General features: G+C 40.1%; 1 protein-coding gene across 4 annotated transcripts in view; it reads left to right on the top strand.

The window, feature by feature from the left end:
- LARGE1 (LARGE xylosyl- and glucuronyltransferase 1) overlaps positions 1 to 19,861 on the top strand; it is a 309,728-nt gene that overhangs the window by 222,974 nt on the left and 66,893 nt on the right. For all 4 annotated transcript variants that reach the window (XR_012995432.1, XR_012995433.1, XM_076338872.1 and 1 more), the window contains one exon: positions 12,613 to 12,717. Coding sequence is in view for 2 of the 4 variants with exons in the window: in XM_076338872.1 (XP_076194987.1) it covers positions 12,613 to 12,717 (105 nt within the window). In the remaining 2 variants the exon portion in view is untranslated. The remainder of the gene's footprint in view (positions 1 to 12,612; positions 12,718 to 19,861) is intronic.

The raw sequence follows: 19,861 nt of genomic DNA on the forward strand, positions 1-19,861 counted from the left end.
GAAAGGCAATCCATTTTTAATTTGCTAAAGTATTAAACATGTTTCTATTGTAATTTGTATTTATTATGGTGCTTAATAGATCTGCAGCATGACTGACAAAAAGGTGACATCAGTTTCCACTACATGGAACTACGAGCCAATAAAGGGTCTGTCTTGTGATCATCTGGTGGGTGAGGGATTTCTTTTTTTTTTTCTCCCAAAGGAAGACAGAGTGAAGCCCTTTGTTTTGTAATACCTTTTTTTATGCAGAAGCGGCTTATGGTACAGATAGGTTGTGGATAATTTTCTTTATCTTATTTATCTCATATGTTTGTTCCCTTTTTAAGAGCAAGTACAGTGTGTCATCTAACACCTGTGGTTATGAGGGAGTGAGTTAGCCAAGGCCATTTTACAGCTTTCAACTTTTATATTGTTTTCCATCTTGTCCCTGGACAGGTGAAGAGGAAAATAGGTAAAGGGAAATGTACTCATATTTGACTTGCTGTTCTTAGACTTTTGATTACAGAATTCATTGAGATGCAAGATAGATTCAAAACTCGTAACAGCGTTTTACTGCTTCATAAAAGAAATGTTGCTTACACTTCATGCATTAGTAGAGATTGAGGGGATTAACTGATACCATAACTTCCTGCCCTTTGCATGCTTTCCTGCAGTGGTTGCACAGCTGGCTTACTGCATTTTGATGTCCTCAGAATTCTTAATACTTTCATGCCTCTTTCTTGTTTTATTGTGGAAGTATGGTTTATCTTATCTAGACATTTTCAGTATTTGAGCTGATCATTTTGATTCTTCTCTTCAGTATTTTTGAAGGAAAGCTTGCACCCTAAACCTTGCTATAAAAATCACTAAAAAACAGTTAAATTAGGCTCAGATTAACAAAGGGACACTGTTGTTTAAATTTAAACCTAGGTGGAGTTTATAAACGTAACTACCAAAGCAGTTCACAAAAGTTTTTCCAAGCTGCTGATAGGCACCTTGTTTTTAACCACAACACACAGGCACTTCAAGTTCTGCTGCTGTGCCTCCCTACGGATGCTGTCATTTTGGTCAAGCCAGACAACCACCAGCTATTTTCAGCCTAAATCCATTTTGATTCTTGACTCCAGCACCTAACCTTTCAGAAGGCCCAAACAAATTGGCCTAATTACAGGGGAAGAGTATGAAGGAGAGTTTGTGGGGTGCTAGTGCTACATTTTACATACTAATGTAGGGGAAGGAGCACACGGACAGAAAAGGGAGGGCCTGCTTGCAGGTTATTCTTTAGCCTGTAAGGGTTTGAACCAACTTCTCCGATAGCTTAAAAAAGTATCTGTAACATCTGGCTGCAGGCAGCTTCTGGTGAGGTGAGGCCATGCTGCCATGCACCAGGAATGCAAAATTAATGAGGCTAGAAAGGGAAGGAGAATAAGCAGGAATGATCATAACCCAGTCATTCACTGAAGAGGATACTTCTCTAAGAGGGGAAGTTCTGGATTTTCTTCCAGAAACTGCTTTTACTTTTTGCATTTTCCTCCTTTAGTTCTTTCCAAAGAGAGCAAGGTTTGGAGTGCTTTTTCTCACCAACACTGTTTCAATATTCTCTTAGCCTCTGCTAGGTGGATTTGGCAACAGGCAGGTTGTTCCGGGGTGCTTTTTGAACTCCCATACAGATGTGCATTTCCTTCTTTCTGGTGTTTGGCTTTTCTGTACATTTATTTCTGTGGCTAAAAGGAGCTCTGAGCTCTTCTTTGCCTCTCATTTGGTGCAACCACTTGTAACTATTGAGTGTCAGTAAACACACTTCAAGGTTTCTCTGATGATACTTGCTACTGAGACTAAAGAGAACAGACTCAGTTGAATACATAAATGTATGTCCTCTCTGTTTTGTAAGCACTATGCAGAATATTTCCTTAAAACTGGATGCCAGAAAGTTTAATAGTTCATAGACTTCTCTTCTGATCTTCTCTCTTCCTACAGCAGAAAACAGCAGTCAACATGAAAGTTGAATCCTAGACTAACAGAGCTTATCTCAAAGCACCTGTGTGAGAAGCATGAGTGACACTTTTTCACAGATGCAGATGACATGTGAGGCAGGCTGCAGTCTGACCAGGTGAAAAGCCCTTCAGCTTCCAGGAAGAGAACCAAAGAGACTTTTCTAAACATTAGGGCTGGTAGACTTTTGCACTATTTTTGCTTTTTACCCATATAATGTCAACATTATCCAGAGAGCAAACTCCCAGTAATGAAGTCTGGGTCTCTCCCCATCTGTCTCACTGAATGCCACTTGGAACAAGCGCCTTTTCATTTGACAATAAAATCAATGAATGAAATATTAGAGGCCTGAACAATATGATGTGCAGAATATATTATGGGAGTTGTTGTGTTTCAGTGGACAGCAAGTCTTGCCCTTTCTTCCCATTATCATCAACATATCTACTTAATGAAACTGGCACCTTCTGCTAGTCTCCCACCTCTTTGCTTTTAGACTTTAACTCTTTTGTAACACTTTAACGTCTCTCTGGCTCAGGGCTGTCTCATAAATTCTGCACTCTCTGTGTACTATTGGGCTCACATTTTTCATCTGTTTGTCTCAATTAAAGCGAGACCTACACTAACTGAATGATTAAACAAGAGAGAGAGAGAAGGAGCTTAAGCTGATTTTCATAACACTTGATTTTATCCCTTTACTCAGTTGAGACAGCCTTCTTCCTCTTTGCTCTGAGGTTCTCTTCAGAACAACAGGTATCACTCAGTGCTAAGCTAATAAACAGGAAAAAAAGGGAAATGTCAGTGCTGAGGTGGACTTTAGTTAAACACCCTAAAACCTCTGGAACTATCCACAAACTTTGATCTGCAAAAGACTGAAGAATTGTTTTTTCTTACTGCTTTTTCTAAGCCTTACTGGATTCTCCATCAGGAGTATTAACCACTTCACTGTCATGCTAGCAAAATGTGTCATACATGTAGTAAACAGCTGAAAACAGATAAAGTAAATAGTAACTGATGTTTACTAGCAATCCATGAGACATACCGTACTGTTCAACCTTGGAGCTCAAGGTACTGCGTGAGTGGCGGCTTCATAATTTTATCTTTGTGCCAGTCTTGACTCTGCAGTATGGGACAGAGTTCTTACGTGCTGGCAAAACTGAGTCAATGCTATATATGATTTCAAGTTGAGTTTATGAGTAGACACATTTTCAGCAAGAGAACGTCTCAACCACTTTGCCCTATAAATCCGGTTGTTTCCAAGGTACAGGTTAAAAGACAGAGAAGGACACAGAGAAGGAATGGTTGTGTTCAAATTTAAGAGCGGTTCTCTGCATGTTTGTTAGATATATGCGGTGTTCTATCTCTTGCTGACAAAATAACTTGCAACATTGTGTCAGGATAAAATTTTCCATTCTGTTCTCCAGGTTGTTCTTTTCTTCTTATATGCACATCCACTATTTAGCCTGACCGCAGAATCATGCCCTACTTAGAGAGGCTGAAGCTCAACAAAGAGGTGACCCGTCTGTGATTGCACAGCCGGTCAACATTAGAACGAGGAACAGATCCCAAGACTCTTGAGCTCATCACTAAAGCATGAGGCTTCTGGTACAGCCGCTATTTTGTCGTATCAGACAGAAGCATCTCTTATTCTGTATGGGAATGAGTGGGAATTTCTAAATGATTACTGAGTGGCAGTGGCAGCTTCGGCAGTAGGCTACTAAAAAGGATGGTGTCTCTCAGTATTTAAGAGCAGTGCTCTGGGTCTCACAAGTCCTGGCACCTGTTCATAGATCACCAACGACCATTCGCCTCCCTGGTGACCTTGGAAAGGTCGCTCCATCACCATGTGCCTCAGTTTCTCCTGCTGTAAGGCGGTCTCTCCTTTCCTTTGTAAAGCGCTGCTAATGAAAGGCATTGCATAAGGGTTAGATTACTGATTACACATTGCAGCCTGCTGCTCAGCTCCCCATTACTGAGATGCATTTCACAGATGGGGTTTGTGCCGACCAAAATGTGCATACCAGGACCTTATCCCGTTTATAAAATGGATACAGTTGCGACAGGCAGAGTCATGGTGCGTGGACAGTTACTTTCATGCTCTTCACACACTCCACCAAGACAGTTTTATTGCATTATCTTTGGCAGCAAAGAAGAAAGCATTTTTTGTTCAGTGATCATGTATTCCTGCATAGCACAAATTCAAGCCATGGATTTAATAGCTTGTATGTTCCTGAAACACTGAGCATAGTCATTTAAAAATATCTTTTCTCTCAGACCAATGCCTGAATATTAGAACTAGTGGATTGGAATTCACTGTGTTTACAGGGACTTTTTGCTGCTTTCTGAACAAGAAGTTTTCGATTTTGTAAGAGTGTGGGATTTTATATTGAATAAATTAAAAATTAAAAAGAAGACCATGATGAGGAAAAAGCAGTATCGGGGCACACAATCTTTAAGCGGCCATTGGTGTGAATAAAAAAGTGAGGTGTGTAGTCAGAGCAACAAGTACATCTCGCTGACCTCCTGCAGCCTGGTTAGGAGAGAATACCTATCACCTGAGAAAGGGTTTATGTCAAGTCTCCTCTTGCTGTTAATTAGATGTCAGTTCTGCTGCTGGGACATTTTGTGCTATAAACAGTGACATAATAACTGAGGTGAGGAAGGACAGGCTCAGCAGCACGTGAAGCTGGTATGGGCATCCCTTCTGGTCTAGCTTACAATTTCACAACTGTTTCAGTGGTCAGGCTCATTCTTCCCCAGACTCCATGCTAGAGCACTTTTCCTGCAATGTGTCAGGCATATCCTTTCCTGCCAGGTAGAAAACAAACAAAAACTTCTATGCATGTCCAAATTGTAACATCTTCGACCTCTGAAGTTGCTGGCAACACAGGAGCCCTGTTGTCATGGGTGCACAAAGCCTTGCCATTGTCACAGAAAACCTCAAAAAGTTTTGTTCCAAAGTGAAAGTTTTTTCTACGCTTACTCTCTTGTGCTTGGCTGCTGAGAATCCATTTCCCTGAAATTCTGCAGATGAAAGTGCTGCAAACATTAATGATAGATTTGCTAGCTTTGCTGTCGTTTGCTGGACTCCTCAGTGTCCTCTTCATTTTCTAACGAGCTCTTTGGAGGAGAGGAGAAGATGCACGAAAACCCAATATATTCTCTTCTTTTGATTGATTTCATTCTTTCACCTTCCCTTATGAAGATGAATCACAGATTTAGCTCTTTACCCCAACCTTTCTCAATCCAATTCTGTATATATTCATCCTCTTGATCACCTTTTGTGTATGATTGTGCCTTTTGAATCCTCCCTCCTACCATCTGCAGAGCACTTGTCATGTTTCTTTCTGTACAGGCTCTTGCTGAGTTATTCTTACAGCCCAAGTTGCTGTAACTTCTTTTGCCCTGGCCACATCACCACCTCTGAGTACATCCAGAAGTCAACTGATACCATTGCTTTAGATCCTTGTTCCAGCGTTGCTAGTGTCTTCCTTTATTCCTTTCACTAGCTCCTTTCTCCTTCACTGAGTCAACCTGGCCCATCTTGTCTTTCCCTGCCCTTGATCTGCTGTATCTACCTCTGCTTCACTTGTCTGCCCTCCTTTCTTATCACGTGTTCACTGCCTGTCTCCTTTCTTCCTCTCCTGGCACCAGTGTGCTATCCAATGTGATGCTCCCATGCAGCCATCTTCTCCTCTCCTGAAACAGTCCTGCAGTACCATCAGTGAGCTACTCTTTGGCCTCCTTCTCATCCAAGTTGCTCCTTAATAACTGTCCATGCAGTTTCTCTCTATGAGCAATTAATCCACTAAGAAGGGCTGTTGGGAAACAGCGATATATTTGATGCAAATGAGTTATCAAATAAAAATTCAAACTTGTGTAGGGGGCGTTTTTCCCTGAAACTTGATTTTTCCACATGTAAAAGATAAGTTCTTCACAGTAGAGGCTGCCTTTTCCTATACCTGTCTATACACACACCCCCCCACACCAGTATATATTTATGCACATGTATATTATGTGTGTGTATGTATATGCATGTGTATGTGTGCATGCACATATAATGCATATATTTGTTATGTGTATGCACACCTGTGAAATAAATGCATAGAAGAGGTTAAAGTATTCAGTTCTGTTGAACATAGTGTATCCTGCACTGTACAGGCATATGAGAAAATGTCATCCTGTGTTTCTGAGGACAGGCAGGCTTGTGTTACAGTGCACACGCAAGATTTCATGTGCATATTTTACACTGGATTCATGGTAAAATTTCTAAAAACTTTCTAGAGGGAAGTGCTGACGAGTTTTTGTGCTAGAAATATATTTTCAGAGCTAAGTCAGGACATTTGTTGCATGACAAGACAGAGTCTTTTTTAGGGATGAGAGAGGACATGGCAGTAGAAGAGAGGAGTGAGTCTGGGAGCAGGAAGAAACATGAATTGATATAGACAGTGCAAGAATTGCACAGGGCATCAATAGTGAGGATGAAAAGCTTGAACTTAACAGTGATCTGAAGAGGTGGATGAGAGATGTGGCAGGAGAAGTAAAAGATTTTAGAAGCCACATATTTTATATGAACTGGTGCAAGATCAGGGACTGGAAGGCCATAGAGAAGGGGTCAGTCGCTCAGGCAAGACTTAACATGAAGTGCAACACATTCAGCTGGTATCAGTCAGCCTAAGTACACTGATTTCACTGAAGTCATACAGATGTATACCAGCTAAGGATGTGTCCTCACACATTTCAGTAAGGAAGGGTGTCTTATGCAGGTGTTTAAAAGATAAAGAAAAAGAAATCAGGAGAAGGGGAGAAGAGGGAAAGGACATTAATGAAAGATTTTAACTCCCAAGTCATGCAGAAAATAATCCAGCTTCATTGTACCTCTATAGATTCTTCTAGTGCTGACTATGTTCATCAGACTTGGTACTGGCCAATTTAGAAATGTTCCAGCATTCAGAATATGTACCTTTTCCCCTCTTCCCTCCTGTCACCTTTTTATTCTCTGTTACCCATTTTGAGAGCAGAACTCTGCAGTTCTCCTGATTCCTGCCAAGCTTGAATCTTAAATTCTTGTTGAGTCCTTCTCCTGTTCTTTCAGCTTACACTGAAGACATGCATTGCTTTGGCAGTACTTGGCTGTGGCTCCAGCATTTGTGTCTGTATTAAATTCCTAATGATCTAAACCATGGCTGTTAAAGTAGTTACAAGTAGCAAGACAAAGTTCTGCTCTGTTCTCCTTTAATAACCTCCACAGTGTAGAAATTGCTTACTACTTGTGTTTTTAAAGGCCGAAAAATACTTTGCACTTGCTTTTCACTTTGGAGGCCCATTCCAAATACAACTAAACCTTGCAAATGTAACAACCAGGAGAGCTGTGCTGAAACGGATCTCTCCTGTGCTATTAGCTCACCCTTTATCCATGGGAGATCAAAAGGTGGCACGCCACCCCACCCCTTCCCACCCCTCTAACATGCCTTTTTGTTTTCCCTTTCCAGAAACAACCTGATGTCCTGAGGACCACAGAAAGTGCAACTCACCCAAAGTATTTGATGTGGGCCCATTGCTCTTACTGTGATTGCAGTGGAGTCATGTGAAAGCCACTGTAGTCTCTAAGACCAAAGAAAAAAAAAAAAAAGAGAAAAAAAAGGCTTCCACTAAAGAAGATGTTGAAAATAGTTGTAATACCTATAATTTTTTACTACTGTTATGATTGTTTGTAATAGCAAAATACCTCAAGGCAAGAGCTGAGGTTAGGGTCCTTTGTACCAAAGACTCTAGAGAAGATAAAATTCTCTAAAACTGGGAAAAAATCAGGGCAGATGATAGGAAAATATTGTTCACAGGCACCAAGATTGTTCTGGGCACCAAATGAAACTAGCAGATACCAGGCTCAACATAAATAAAAAGTGATACTTCTTCAGATGTGTCATGTGCCACAAGTCACTGGAAGCCAGAGGACCACTATTAAGGAGCGCCACCATACAGCTGCCCTGTTGTGCTCCATTACTGCACAGCTGCTACTCCCTGCTGCTGGAGACACAGTACTGTGCTGGATGGAGCTTCAGCCTGGCCACACACAGCTGCTGTTATGCTTTCAGTACAAACTAACACACAGTTATTACCTCAGAGTGCTTATACGTGCAATATGTGAGACAGACAAAATGGGAGAGGAGTAAAAAGTTATTGTTCTCCCCATTTTTATTAAGGGAGAATCAAGCAAGAGGCTGTTATGTGACCTGTCCAGTATCACCCAAGAAATCAGTATCTGAGCTAGGAGCTGAGATGAGATCTGGAGTCCCCTTCAATGCCTGAATTAGAGGATCATGCTTTCCCCTCCGTTAGCCATCAAAAATCTATGTAGTGAAAACAGAATCGAAGGCATTGAGTTGTCAGGCTCAGAAGTATCTGATTTTCCATGGAAACCTCTTCCCAGCAACAGCTAAGTTTTTGCAAGGAGCGAAGCACTTCTCATCATGTGAGAGCTGTCAGGGAGCTGTACTGTGCAAAATGCTGTAGCTGCGCAACTGCCTTCTGGAGAAGTCTCGTCCTGCAGCCAGGCAGCATACAGCCCCGTTCCTGACAATCCAGCTGTAATTCTGCCTGCTCGATAATTTTTCACCATGGTCATGCCAGAATCATAGCCTTGTTTTCTGTTGTCTGGCTGTTAGTGGTGATGTATGAATAAGTAAGAAAGACAGCTTCATTTTCATAAGCTAACTTGTGCCTGGAGTAACAGAGAGTGAGAGGAGTGCACTTAATCATAACTGCAGGGCCAGAGCAGAAAACAATGACAGAGCTTTTGTTGCTAGTGATAGTGTTTTATTATAATAAGACTTAGGAAGAAGAAAGGGGCAGCTCAAAATGCTGAACAATTCAAATTCATTATGGTAGCCACCGTGTTCTCATCTGCTGGAAGAATAACTCACATAACTCTTTTATGCTTGCCTTTTACAAAAGTCCATGGTGGCAGGGAACTCTAGTCTTTCTCCTCAGAAAATCTGAATTCACATTCCGGTATTATCAGAGGTGAAATGAAGCTGGTGAAAGTTTCCGCAGAATTGCATGCGCCTTGTGGGGAAGACGTGAAGAGTGGCAAAGGGACAGGTTGGGGCTGATGGATGGTCAGAGAACTGTGGGCAAGGAGAGCGTTCATTGTGCCTGCTCGACACCATGCATTGCTTTGGCCAGTGCTTCATTTCTGTAACTTCATAATGCATTTGAAAAAGCAAATAACTAAATGAAAAAACTGGTAATGCTTAGATACACTAGACATAGTCTTACAATGATTCATTAATATAACAAAATTTTAGTGAAAGTTTTGAGTGAAACATTTTTAGTTGTTCAAAATTGGAAGGGCAAAGCTTATGATTTTATTTTGTTTGAACTTTTAGATAAATAGAATAATACAGTATATATTATGCATCTGTATTATGTGCCATATTGTTTGATATTATTTAAAATAAGAAGGGTTGTACATTTAGATGTGGTTATTTTGATATCTTCAGATCAAAATATTTGGGGAATTTTTTCCAGAGAATATTTCTGAATTTCTTTTCTCTATACTGATTCAGAATGAAAACACTTTTTGGAACCATTAATATTTGCTATGCAGCTGAAGTTCTGGTTTCCTGATCACTTCTGCCCTAAGTCAAGATCATAGAGACAATGTAAAGGGAAATAAAAATATATTCTTCTTTGGCAGAGACAGCAACACTACTGCAGGCTAGAGAAAAAAGAAATATAACTAGAGAAGATACAAAACATATCTTCATAACTTTCTGCAAGGTGGCTTGGGAGACAAGCCATCACATCTGCCTAGTAGGTTTTTAGACACCAGCAAGTTACAACAGCTTGACAAGTTGCATGCACTACCCTAGGACAGTACGTGAACACATGCGCATTCCCAGACCATTGCAAAAGCAAGCTGAAGTGTGTTAGCTAACACATTTTACTTTGTATTTGTGACTAGCTAAAAGGACATGTACAGGCAGTTATTCCAGCTCAGTTGATACACAGTAAGTCACATTATCTGATCCATGTATCTAAGCCCTAAAGCTTACATGATGTTAATTTCTGCCTTCATCCATGTCCCATATCAAACCTCAAGGAATACTGGTGAGAGCAGGATTTGTTCTGGTGTCTTCAAAAATAAAGGGAAAAAGGGGAAGGAAATGATACAGCTACAATAAATATGTGCGAACATAATTTCCTGAGCCTTTTCAGTTTATCTTAGCATGAGAAATAATAACTGAGAAATAAGTATTTCAGGGGTACATTGTCAGAACTGAGATTTTGAACTGGTGGGTGGGAAAGGAAAACCATTAACAAGCAGCAAGGTTTGTTCATTTTTTATTATTCATCAGTTTGAAGGCTGAAATCTGTGGCTTGTTGGGAAATGCATGGGGCTAAAATAATGAAAGCAGATTGATGCTCCATGGTAAGTTCAGTATCCGCTTCTTGCAAATGGAATTCTAACATTTCTTTTGATGTTAGCAGTACTATCCTGAGAAGGATCTGTGGACTGCTGAGTTGTGAAATGCGCTGTTAGAATATGGGCAGGGTCACTCTCTTCCTACCAGCTGTGCCAATCCATTCCAGCCCAGCTGCACCTGCATTTTTAATTGGGTTTTTTTCTCATCCTTTACTAACCATGGTAGTTTCTTATTTTGATTTATTCTGCCTCATCTGTAAGGGAGTGGTTATAAAGAACAGGCAGTCTTCCAGCACAGAATCAACAAATGTTTAAATTGTGCCCTTCAGCCTTTTTTGGCTAAGACTTGTTTCAGCCAGTTGAGATCCCTTTCATATTTCCTCACAATATATGGCTTGTGACACCTCATGTGCTGTCTGGTGTGTTCCATGTGTCTCACAGGTTGAGAGATACTACAGTTTATTTGTATGAACAAATCATCAGTTGCTTAGGATGCATCTGCCTCTAACTTGTCATTTCCTTCATTCTATTGTGCATTGCACTCTGTTAATATTACCAGTTTTCAGTAGCACCAATGGGGTGATAAATGTGTGGTGGTCTTTTATATGATCCTTTCTGCTCTCCCCCAGATTTTCCACCTTCTTAAAAAATAAGTTATGGAGTATAATGTGGAAAACTAAATATATATATTATATATACTATATAATGGAAAAGGAGAGACATCTTTAGAAAATGAGGTCTGCTGAGGACTGGCATGTTGTGGTTAGGATAGAGTAGGATGATCCTGAACAGTGGTGTGGAGTGGACTTGGTAATCTCTCAAGGTTATTTCTAGGTTGATTTCCGTTCCCTCCTTGAATGCTTTCGTAATGTTCTGATTTATTTATTATATGCATTGGCCACTCACTGCTGCTCATACTCTTTGAAACGGCGTTCGAGACACATGTGGGGGTTACTGATGTTCCACTGAATTAGAGATACCGCAGGAGAGTATTGCAATCACCTGACCTATCCTAATGTCTTCCTAGCCGATTATAAAATTGAATTAATCACTTCTGTCTTTATGTCTTGCTTCTCAGCCCAATCTTGTCTTGGGCCATACTGAAATTTTAGTAATACAGCTGTGGTCCTACATAAGCAACATGTAATGATCATTTAATCCTTTCAGTGCACTGCTGTGACCATATACCCAGTTTTATGAGCACAGCCGGGATTTGAAAGTGTGCCTTCAGAGCATGATGCTTAATTGCTTTCTCAAAAGGTTGCAAAATAATTTCCAATCCCAGTCTTAGTGCCCTCACTGAGCGGGTCCCTCTGTCAAAACACCATTCCCTTTCCTTTCTTTGACTAGATCCAAATGCAGTTTTCCCCTTCCCTCCATCCTCCGTCACCAGAGCATCATTTCAATCACTTCTCTTATTTACATTTTATACAGCACATTTCAGGATAGATAATTAAGTCCTTATCTATACAAACATTCACTTTTCAGTTGATTTTTAAGCAGTGCAAACCTTCTAGACACATTTGATTTAAAACACGTTTTACTCTAGCTGAAGCCAGCTGCTAATCAATGTAAGCTAAACCAAAATAAGCCCATGTAAAACTGAAATCATAATTTCTATGCAGCATTCCACACAGGCTTATCTAAATGACTTTTAAATTACTCTCTTAAATTAAAACAGTGCAACTTTCTTATGTAGGTAAACTCTTAGAATCCAAGGGATTTCCTTTGTGACTGAGAAAAAAATCCCTGAAACTAGTAGGGGGGAGGCATGGGAAGAGAATAATTTGTTATACTGAGCTTTGTTCTTCAATTATATTATCTCCATCAGAGTATGAACAGATCTTCATATTAGATGATCATTTTACCAACAGTTACTTCTCACTAGGAGGATTCTCCATCATTGTATTCCAAAATCAAGCAGCATTCAGATTTATCTGGGTGATATATTTTTGTCAGCATGACAAAGGTTCCCACAGTGTTTAATTACTCCGACTAGCCAGGGGAGAAGGAAAGAAATGAGCCGTGCTGAGTTTGCTGTGCCAGGCTTGCTGTCTGTTACATAAGCAGGCATCTTCCGAAGGCGTGAAAGGAAGGCAGCACCCGAACTTCTGTATTCTTTTTCCACTGGCTGTCCCTCTCCAGATTTCATGTTTGTTTTCCATTGATTGACTGCCTTTTGTCTCACGATCTTTTTGCAATTTGCTCATTTCCAGGGCAGCAGGTTCTTGGCTTGGTGGAGAACCAGAGCGATTGGTATTTGGGCAACCTGTGGAAGAATCATCGGCCCTGGCCAGCGCTTGGGAGGGGCTACAACACAGGTAGGCCCTGAGGGTTTTCTTTGAATTAACATTTGCATTGGGCGTGCAATCAGTCTCCTGGTATAGAGAGTATGAGATGTGGTAACTTGCACCTCCCTTCCTAACCTACTGCAAAACTTGTAATTTAAAGCAGTAAAAATGATGCAGTGTGGTGCATTTTGGAGTTTCTGGTCCTGTGCTACTCTGAGGAGAATATGTTCCTTCTCTAAATGGTCTTAAGAGAAATTGTATGGCATCCTTTGAGGAAGGACAGAGCTTTTCAGCAGTATGACACACCCTGAGCACATCTCCTACAAGATTTCTGTCCATGATGAAGCATATGTAGGCCCAGCAAGAGGGAGAGAAAAGGAATCAAGGCTCATTTTCTGTAGAGAGGTAAATGGTATCACAAAATGTCAGCCCAATAAAGATATAACTCCTGCAGGACAGCAACAGGGTCATAATTGTCCTAATAAAATGCAAACTACTGGCCATCAATTTCTGCTGCCATGAGAAAGGAATAAAGGCACTAGATCAGACAATTTATTAGATTACAAGAGTCAGGTCTTCCCACTGATTTGTGTTTGGCATGTGGGAAAACATACCAGGTGCATAAAGAACACACACATACATCTAAATCATTTTGATGCTAGGCTTTACATGCTGATGCAGTGAGTTAGGTTCCCTCTCTATTTGTAATAAAGGGGCAGAACAGATGGTGAAGCCTCCATTTAGAAAAGATGAGTCCATTTAAATATCCCTGCACTATCAGGAAATTATTCACCATAATAGTGGATTTTTGGATTTTTTTTCAATCCAAAATATATTGGATTGAATTAAACAGACTAACTAGAAAAAGGATTGCACAAGTTGTGGTTGTGTCATCTGTATTTCTATATTCCTTTGTATATTTGGGGGAATCACACCAGTTTTTGTGAATTTGTATTTCAGCCTCTGCAAAGCATCTCTGTTCTGTGAAAATGTTCAAAAGAACAGCCTATTAGAACATAGATATGATACAAGATTCTGGCAAAAGAGGTTTGTTTCCTGGTTCTCCACTTACCAGAGCACAATTGCATATATAAAGGCTTGGGCTGCCCACCCTTCCCCCTGCCCCCCCCCAAAAGCATGAGACAGAGCTAGGTTTCATGGATTTGTCCTGAAACCTGAAAGCTTATGTTATACACAGCTAAACTTGTTGATGTTAATTATGTTCAGTGTTACACCACAAAGCAGTATCTTTTGTTCTACTGAGAGATGGCTACCTTTTATAGTTAGTTTCTTTCTGCTGCATTTTTGCTTTTCCCTTTCTGACATTTTAATGCTGGCGGAGAGAAATGTGTCACAACCACATAACATTAGAATAACCCAGAAATGTATGGTGGGTAGTATCTAAAATGCAATTATGTAAATAAAAATGCTGTAAAGCTTTAATTTATATTGTCTTAACTTACTGTTCCAAATGTTTTATAGGGACACCAAATGTCAGTATATCACAAAATTCTTCCACTGAAAGCAAAAATAATTGAATGTCTGCAGCCCTTTACATACATTGCATGTGTTAATTCTTGGTTTGTGTTAACACATACCTGCCAGGCCATGCATAATCCTGCCCATGATTTTAGTCTGCTCACAATTTCTTTCTTCAGACAACTCATGTGCAGTTATAAAAACTTTCTTTTTTTTAGAAAGAAAACCAGAAGGTAGATAATGAATGGAAGATTGACAAGTGATCATAAGAAGTGGAATGATGTTTTTTCAAGTACATGGAACAAGAGGTCACTGAGTGAAACAGTGCAACCTCTGAGAAGTAGCAAATGATGTTATTGACGGAATCAGCATCATTTACTATGATTTTCTTAATTGAATTCATTGTTTGCTTCAGTAATCTAGCAAAGATTGGAGGTATAAATTTCTCAAGGAAGATGAAATACCAAGTGAAACTGGAGCTTGTTTGATGTGTTCAGTAAATTAAAATAATTGACACTGAACACAACACTGTGGCCAAGGAGGTTTCAGAAAACTAAAAGGGGGAGCAGGAAAGAGAGGCAGTAACTCTAAGTCAAACATTCATGAAAGAGTGGGCCAGGAAGGGGAAGAGTCAGAAATTCAGGTGCTTAAAGTTGTACTTAGGAACAGTAAAAGGGCCCCCAGAACCCTGAAACTTTAATGAGCTAAACAAAGCTGGATGAGGGGGAAGCTCTCAGACGGACTTTGCTCTTGCTCTTGGGAGAGTGTTTACTACAGTCCTGGGATACAATCCTAAGAAAAGAGATTTTTATGTGAGCCTCTTCAGCCAGACCCAACCCTGGCAGATTTGATGCAGAAGCACCCCTCAAAGTCAAAGTTCTTCCACTGCTTCCTCCCAATTTCTGAAGCAAATAATTTATATTTCACTCCTACCTTTCTATGTCTGAGCCACTCTGGACAACATGTAGGTTGGGGGAGTCCCAGAAGGCAGATACTTTAAAGCTAAAGGTGTGTTTGTTCCTTCTCCACTAGCTCTTTAAACCCAGTAAGCATATGCGTTCTCCTATTCCTGTGTGCACAGGCCAAATCTCCTGACAGCCAATACAGATTTTCAAGGAAAGATTTTATTTGGTTGTTTTTCATCCTTCTTCCTCATTTGCACAGGCTGATAATCCAAGTCATACTTTAGTCCATGATAATATAATCTTAGGAAAACCAGATCAAACTCAAAAGTCAGTTCAGTGACAATTTAATTGGTGTTTAAAATGTTCTTAGTTAGAACCATTCTTTATTTGAAATAACATTCCCTTCCTGAAGCCATTTTAAACACAGTTCCTTCTGTACCACAAAGGTACCCAAGTTTTTTCTGTACCTCATTGGCCAAAATGCAGTAAGCTGCTTAATCAAATACTTTTTTTATATATCGTCCATTCCATTTTGCTTGTCTACACCGAGATTAACTCTTACAGACTCCTCATACATTAGCTAAAGCGCACTTTTCTCTCTGTATAATCTATATTGTCTTTCACTGACTAAACTGTGCTTTCAAAAGTATTGCCTGAGCCACACTATGATTTTTGTCTTTACAGATGTTAAAATGACAGCTGCAGAATTGCACTATATGGTTTGATGTTCATTTCTGGAGTAACAGTCATCTTAGTCCTCAGAAAAATATCTTGTCAAAGAAAGTCTAAACATAAAAGCTTTTAGTACTTTGTCTGCCTTATACTTTCCATCATGGTGGAGAATAGCTTTTAAAAGCAGTTTCTGGTGACTGTTACCATGATTTCAGGCCGCTTCCTCAGCTGGTGTGAATCACCCCTGGCATCTCTGGCTTTAGTGCAGCAAAGCCAACTTACATCAGCTGAGAATGGACTCCATGCCTTTCAAATGGAGCTTTAGGATGGATCTGTGCCTGTAATTTCGGTGCCAGGGGGGCATTTGTAAAAACTTTGGTCCAGGGGATTTCAGACTTCTAGACTACAGAAGCCCGTCCTGAGGATTTGAGGCTCGTCTGAAATACACTGCCTCAGTGCAACTACTAGATACTGTAAGGAGGTGTCTCAACAGCTTGAACTGAGGATTCATACTCCCACACTGAGAGATGTCACATTACCAGATTTGTGGATTGAGAACAGAAGGGAATGGCTAGCACCTAACGACTACCAGGCTACATGTGCACCGTGCATCATTACTCCCATGTTTGTAATGACTGGAAGAATGCTAGAACGAATCTCTTTCCTTTATTGTTTCCCTGAAAAAAAGGACCTATGGAAGATTAATTGGAAATGGGAAGCATATGTTATGTCATTTTTGCATAATATTTAACAATTGTGAATAATAAAGACAAGCGTAGGGCAGACTGTTTATATGAAATTAGACTGGATCACATCTTGTGCTTCATTGCGATGACACTATGTGTCTTCAGTGCAGAAAGCAAATGACTAGTAAAGCAGTGCAAAATGGAGTAGTGGTGGTCATGGAACTGCCTGCGGTCCTGCTCCGGAAACACGATAACCGCTTTCATCTGAGCCCCACGGGCTTCTGCTCACGACATTATGATAATGGATCTGATGTTAAGAAGTGCTGAGTGCTTTTAATTTAATCAGACATTTCTGTTTTTCAGAAATCCTCACAATTAATGCTTTAAATAGTTATTGTTGCCTAATTATAGATAGATCTGTTACCAAAATGCCTTTTTTTCCCCCTGGAAGAGTCAGAATTTCATGACAGCCATCTGAATATAGCACTAATTTACAAATTATATTCCATAGATTCTGACTAAAACTAGTGCTTTTCTCCATGGTGTAAAGAAAGGAGTATAGTGGTTGCTTGAGAGGAGATTTTTCCAAATTGTCTCAGTGAATGAAGAAGTCAGAAAACTCATGGTTTATAGAACCTTTAAATACCCACTATCAGGGCCTGACTCAGTTTAGCCATGCCCTCTCTGAAAGCCATTGCAATATTCCTACCTCCCATTACGTAGAACATTAGTCATCTTTGGTACAGGAACTGATATCATTAGGTTTGGTTATAAGTACAGGAGCCTTTGCAAACAGAAGAAAAATACATCTTAACAATTAAAAAAAAGAACAAATTAAGTCCAACACCAATGTCAAGGCAAAAAGTAGCACTTTCTTCCCCTACTCAGATTCACACTGTACCAGTTTTTTGGATTAGATTATTCCTTCTTTAAGATACTGTGAGCTCATTCAGCCAATATTGTTATCAGTGCAAAGCATACTGATACACATGCTTTATAACGCACAAAGAGGCATTTGAAGTACAGGTATCATGCACATTGTACAGGTAGTAGTTTAGGAAGTGCCAACACATTGTTGCTTTTAGGCTCAACAGGTGGGGGGCTAAAATGATAATTCTGCTTTTGATGACCACATCCCTATCTTTGTTGGCTATAATCTGTAGCTTGCACTTAAAAATAAGCTATCATCTTAAATCTGACTACCCTCAAAGAATAGCTTCCTTTCCAGTCTTTCTCATGCAGTTTCTAAAGCATGTGATGTACTGAGAACTTGTTTACAGCACGCTTGACATTTCTGAAATGAGGGTCAATATGTATTTGATTTTGAAATGGTGCCTCTAGTTTGAGAGGCCTATCCATGTAGTAATGGCATTGCTGTGGCTGAATTAGTCTACTGTTCATTGCATTCTCTGAGATACATCCTCTGCTCCTTAGCAATTGAATCTATCAGACCCTTCAATAACTTTTTTTTTTAAAAACAACACCTGACTTTCTTTGAAACACTGAAAACTTTCATCTCCTAAGAAACCTGTGATAAAAAAACAATGGCATTCAGACAGTCTATACCAGATTCTAGTTTCCATTGTATTGCTGTAAATAAAAAGTATTTATTTTTAGTTGATTAAATTGTCCTAGTTTGGGGTTCTTTACTGGTCTGACCTGAGTTCATAATGTAAGGTTGTCCATGTAATGTACATAAATAGGGCATATGTATGTAGTATTCCAATCTAATGATTTAAAGAATCGTTCTGAAGTGTAGTATTTTTAGCCTGATCAAGACAGTTCTTTATGTGAACATACATAGCTTGATGAGTAATTATGTTGTCCAGCACTCTGAAATGCCCTCTCTTTATTGTAGAGGGACCATCATTAGCAGGTTAAATTTAGATGAAAGACTTGCACATAAAAGCTTACTAGAGGCATCCAGGTGCCTAAACTGAGAACAAAAACTTCTATTACATGACAGGAGAACCCCAGACAAATGCATAGCAATAGTAAAACCAGTACTTTTTCTTCTGAAGTGCAAGTTCACTTTCCAGTTTCTCATTGTGCTCATAAAAGTGATTGTGTAAAGACAGTTCATTGTTGTAGATACAGAAACGGAGGTTTTAGCCATAGTCCCAAAGCAAAGAAAGAGGCATCACAGTTGGACTCCATCTTTGGACTCTAACAGGTAGTGTGGTGCCTGTCACAGAAAGTAGCAGAGTAACTAAGATGTCTTTCTACGCCCTTGTGTCAAAGCTGTCACCTCTAAGAGAGTGCCAACAAAAAATAGTTGAATTCGGTCGTAGTCAGATCACTCTCTTAGGTGCTGTTGGCTACAGAAATCACTATGCTTTAATCATTTTAGTGTTAGGGCAAACTAGGTTCAGGACAAACCTTTCCCCTCTAAAAAAATATCAAGAGACTTTTGAGAAAGAAGAATCTGCAAAATTGAGTGGACACTGAGATCTCAAGAAACAGCTCAATTCTTTCCTTTCCCCATTGTCTTTCTTCTGTCTCTATGTTCAGCTACATCCTGACTTTAACTGTTCCTGATGTAGCTCCTCAACCCTCCCTCCTCCACCCGTGTTTGTCAAACTGAGCTCAGGGGAGGACAGAAGCACTGCAATACCCTATATATACAGATAGTTTCTACACGGTTGTTCTCAAGGCCTTAGCAGAGACGGTGAAAAGAGAAGCTTTCCCAAATAGGATCATAGAATTCTAGGCAGTTTAGGTCAGAAAGGATCTCCAGGGGTCTTCTGGTCCTCTTCCCACTGAAATCCAACTCAGGTTGCTCAGGGCCTTTTCCCCTAAATTGAGTTTTTAGTATCTCCAAGGATACCTCTCAAGGCAGCCTGTTCCTGTATTTGGCTACTGTCTTGGTGAGAAAAATTTTTAATAAAAGTAAAAATTTCTAATACATAATTAGAATTTCCTTTGCTGCAGTTCGTGTCAGTTACCACTCATTCTGTCTCTGTGCATCTCTTAGAAGAGTTTGGCTCCGTTAAGTAGTTGTGGACAGCAATAAGAGATACCCTTAGCCGTCTTCTTTTCCAGGCTGAACAAGCCCAGTTCTCTCAGCTTCTCCTCATACGTGTTCTCCAGGCCTCTGACCATTTTGGTTGCTCTCCGCTGGACTTAGTCCAGCATGTCAGTGTCTTTATTTGACTGAGGAATCCAAGACAGTACTTCAGATGTGGTCTTACAAGTGCTTCCCTTGACCTAAAGGGGCTAACGTAGCCCAGGATGTGGTCGGCCTTCTTTGCCGCAAGGTCGCACTGCTGGCTTATGTTCAATTTGCTGTCCACCAAGCCCTCTAGGACTTTTCCTGAAAAGCTCCTTTCTATCCGCTTGTCTTCCAGCCTGTACTGTCCATTCAGGAATAGTTCCATGCAGGACTTTTCGTTGAATTTTATGAGCTTTCTCTTAGCCCACTTGTCCAGCCTG

This window comes from Aptenodytes patagonicus, chromosome 1, assembly GCF_965638725.1.
Source record: "Aptenodytes patagonicus chromosome 1, bAptPat1.pri.cur, whole genome shotgun sequence".
Classification (NCBI taxonomy): Eukaryota; Metazoa; Chordata; class Aves; order Sphenisciformes; family Spheniscidae; genus Aptenodytes; species Aptenodytes patagonicus.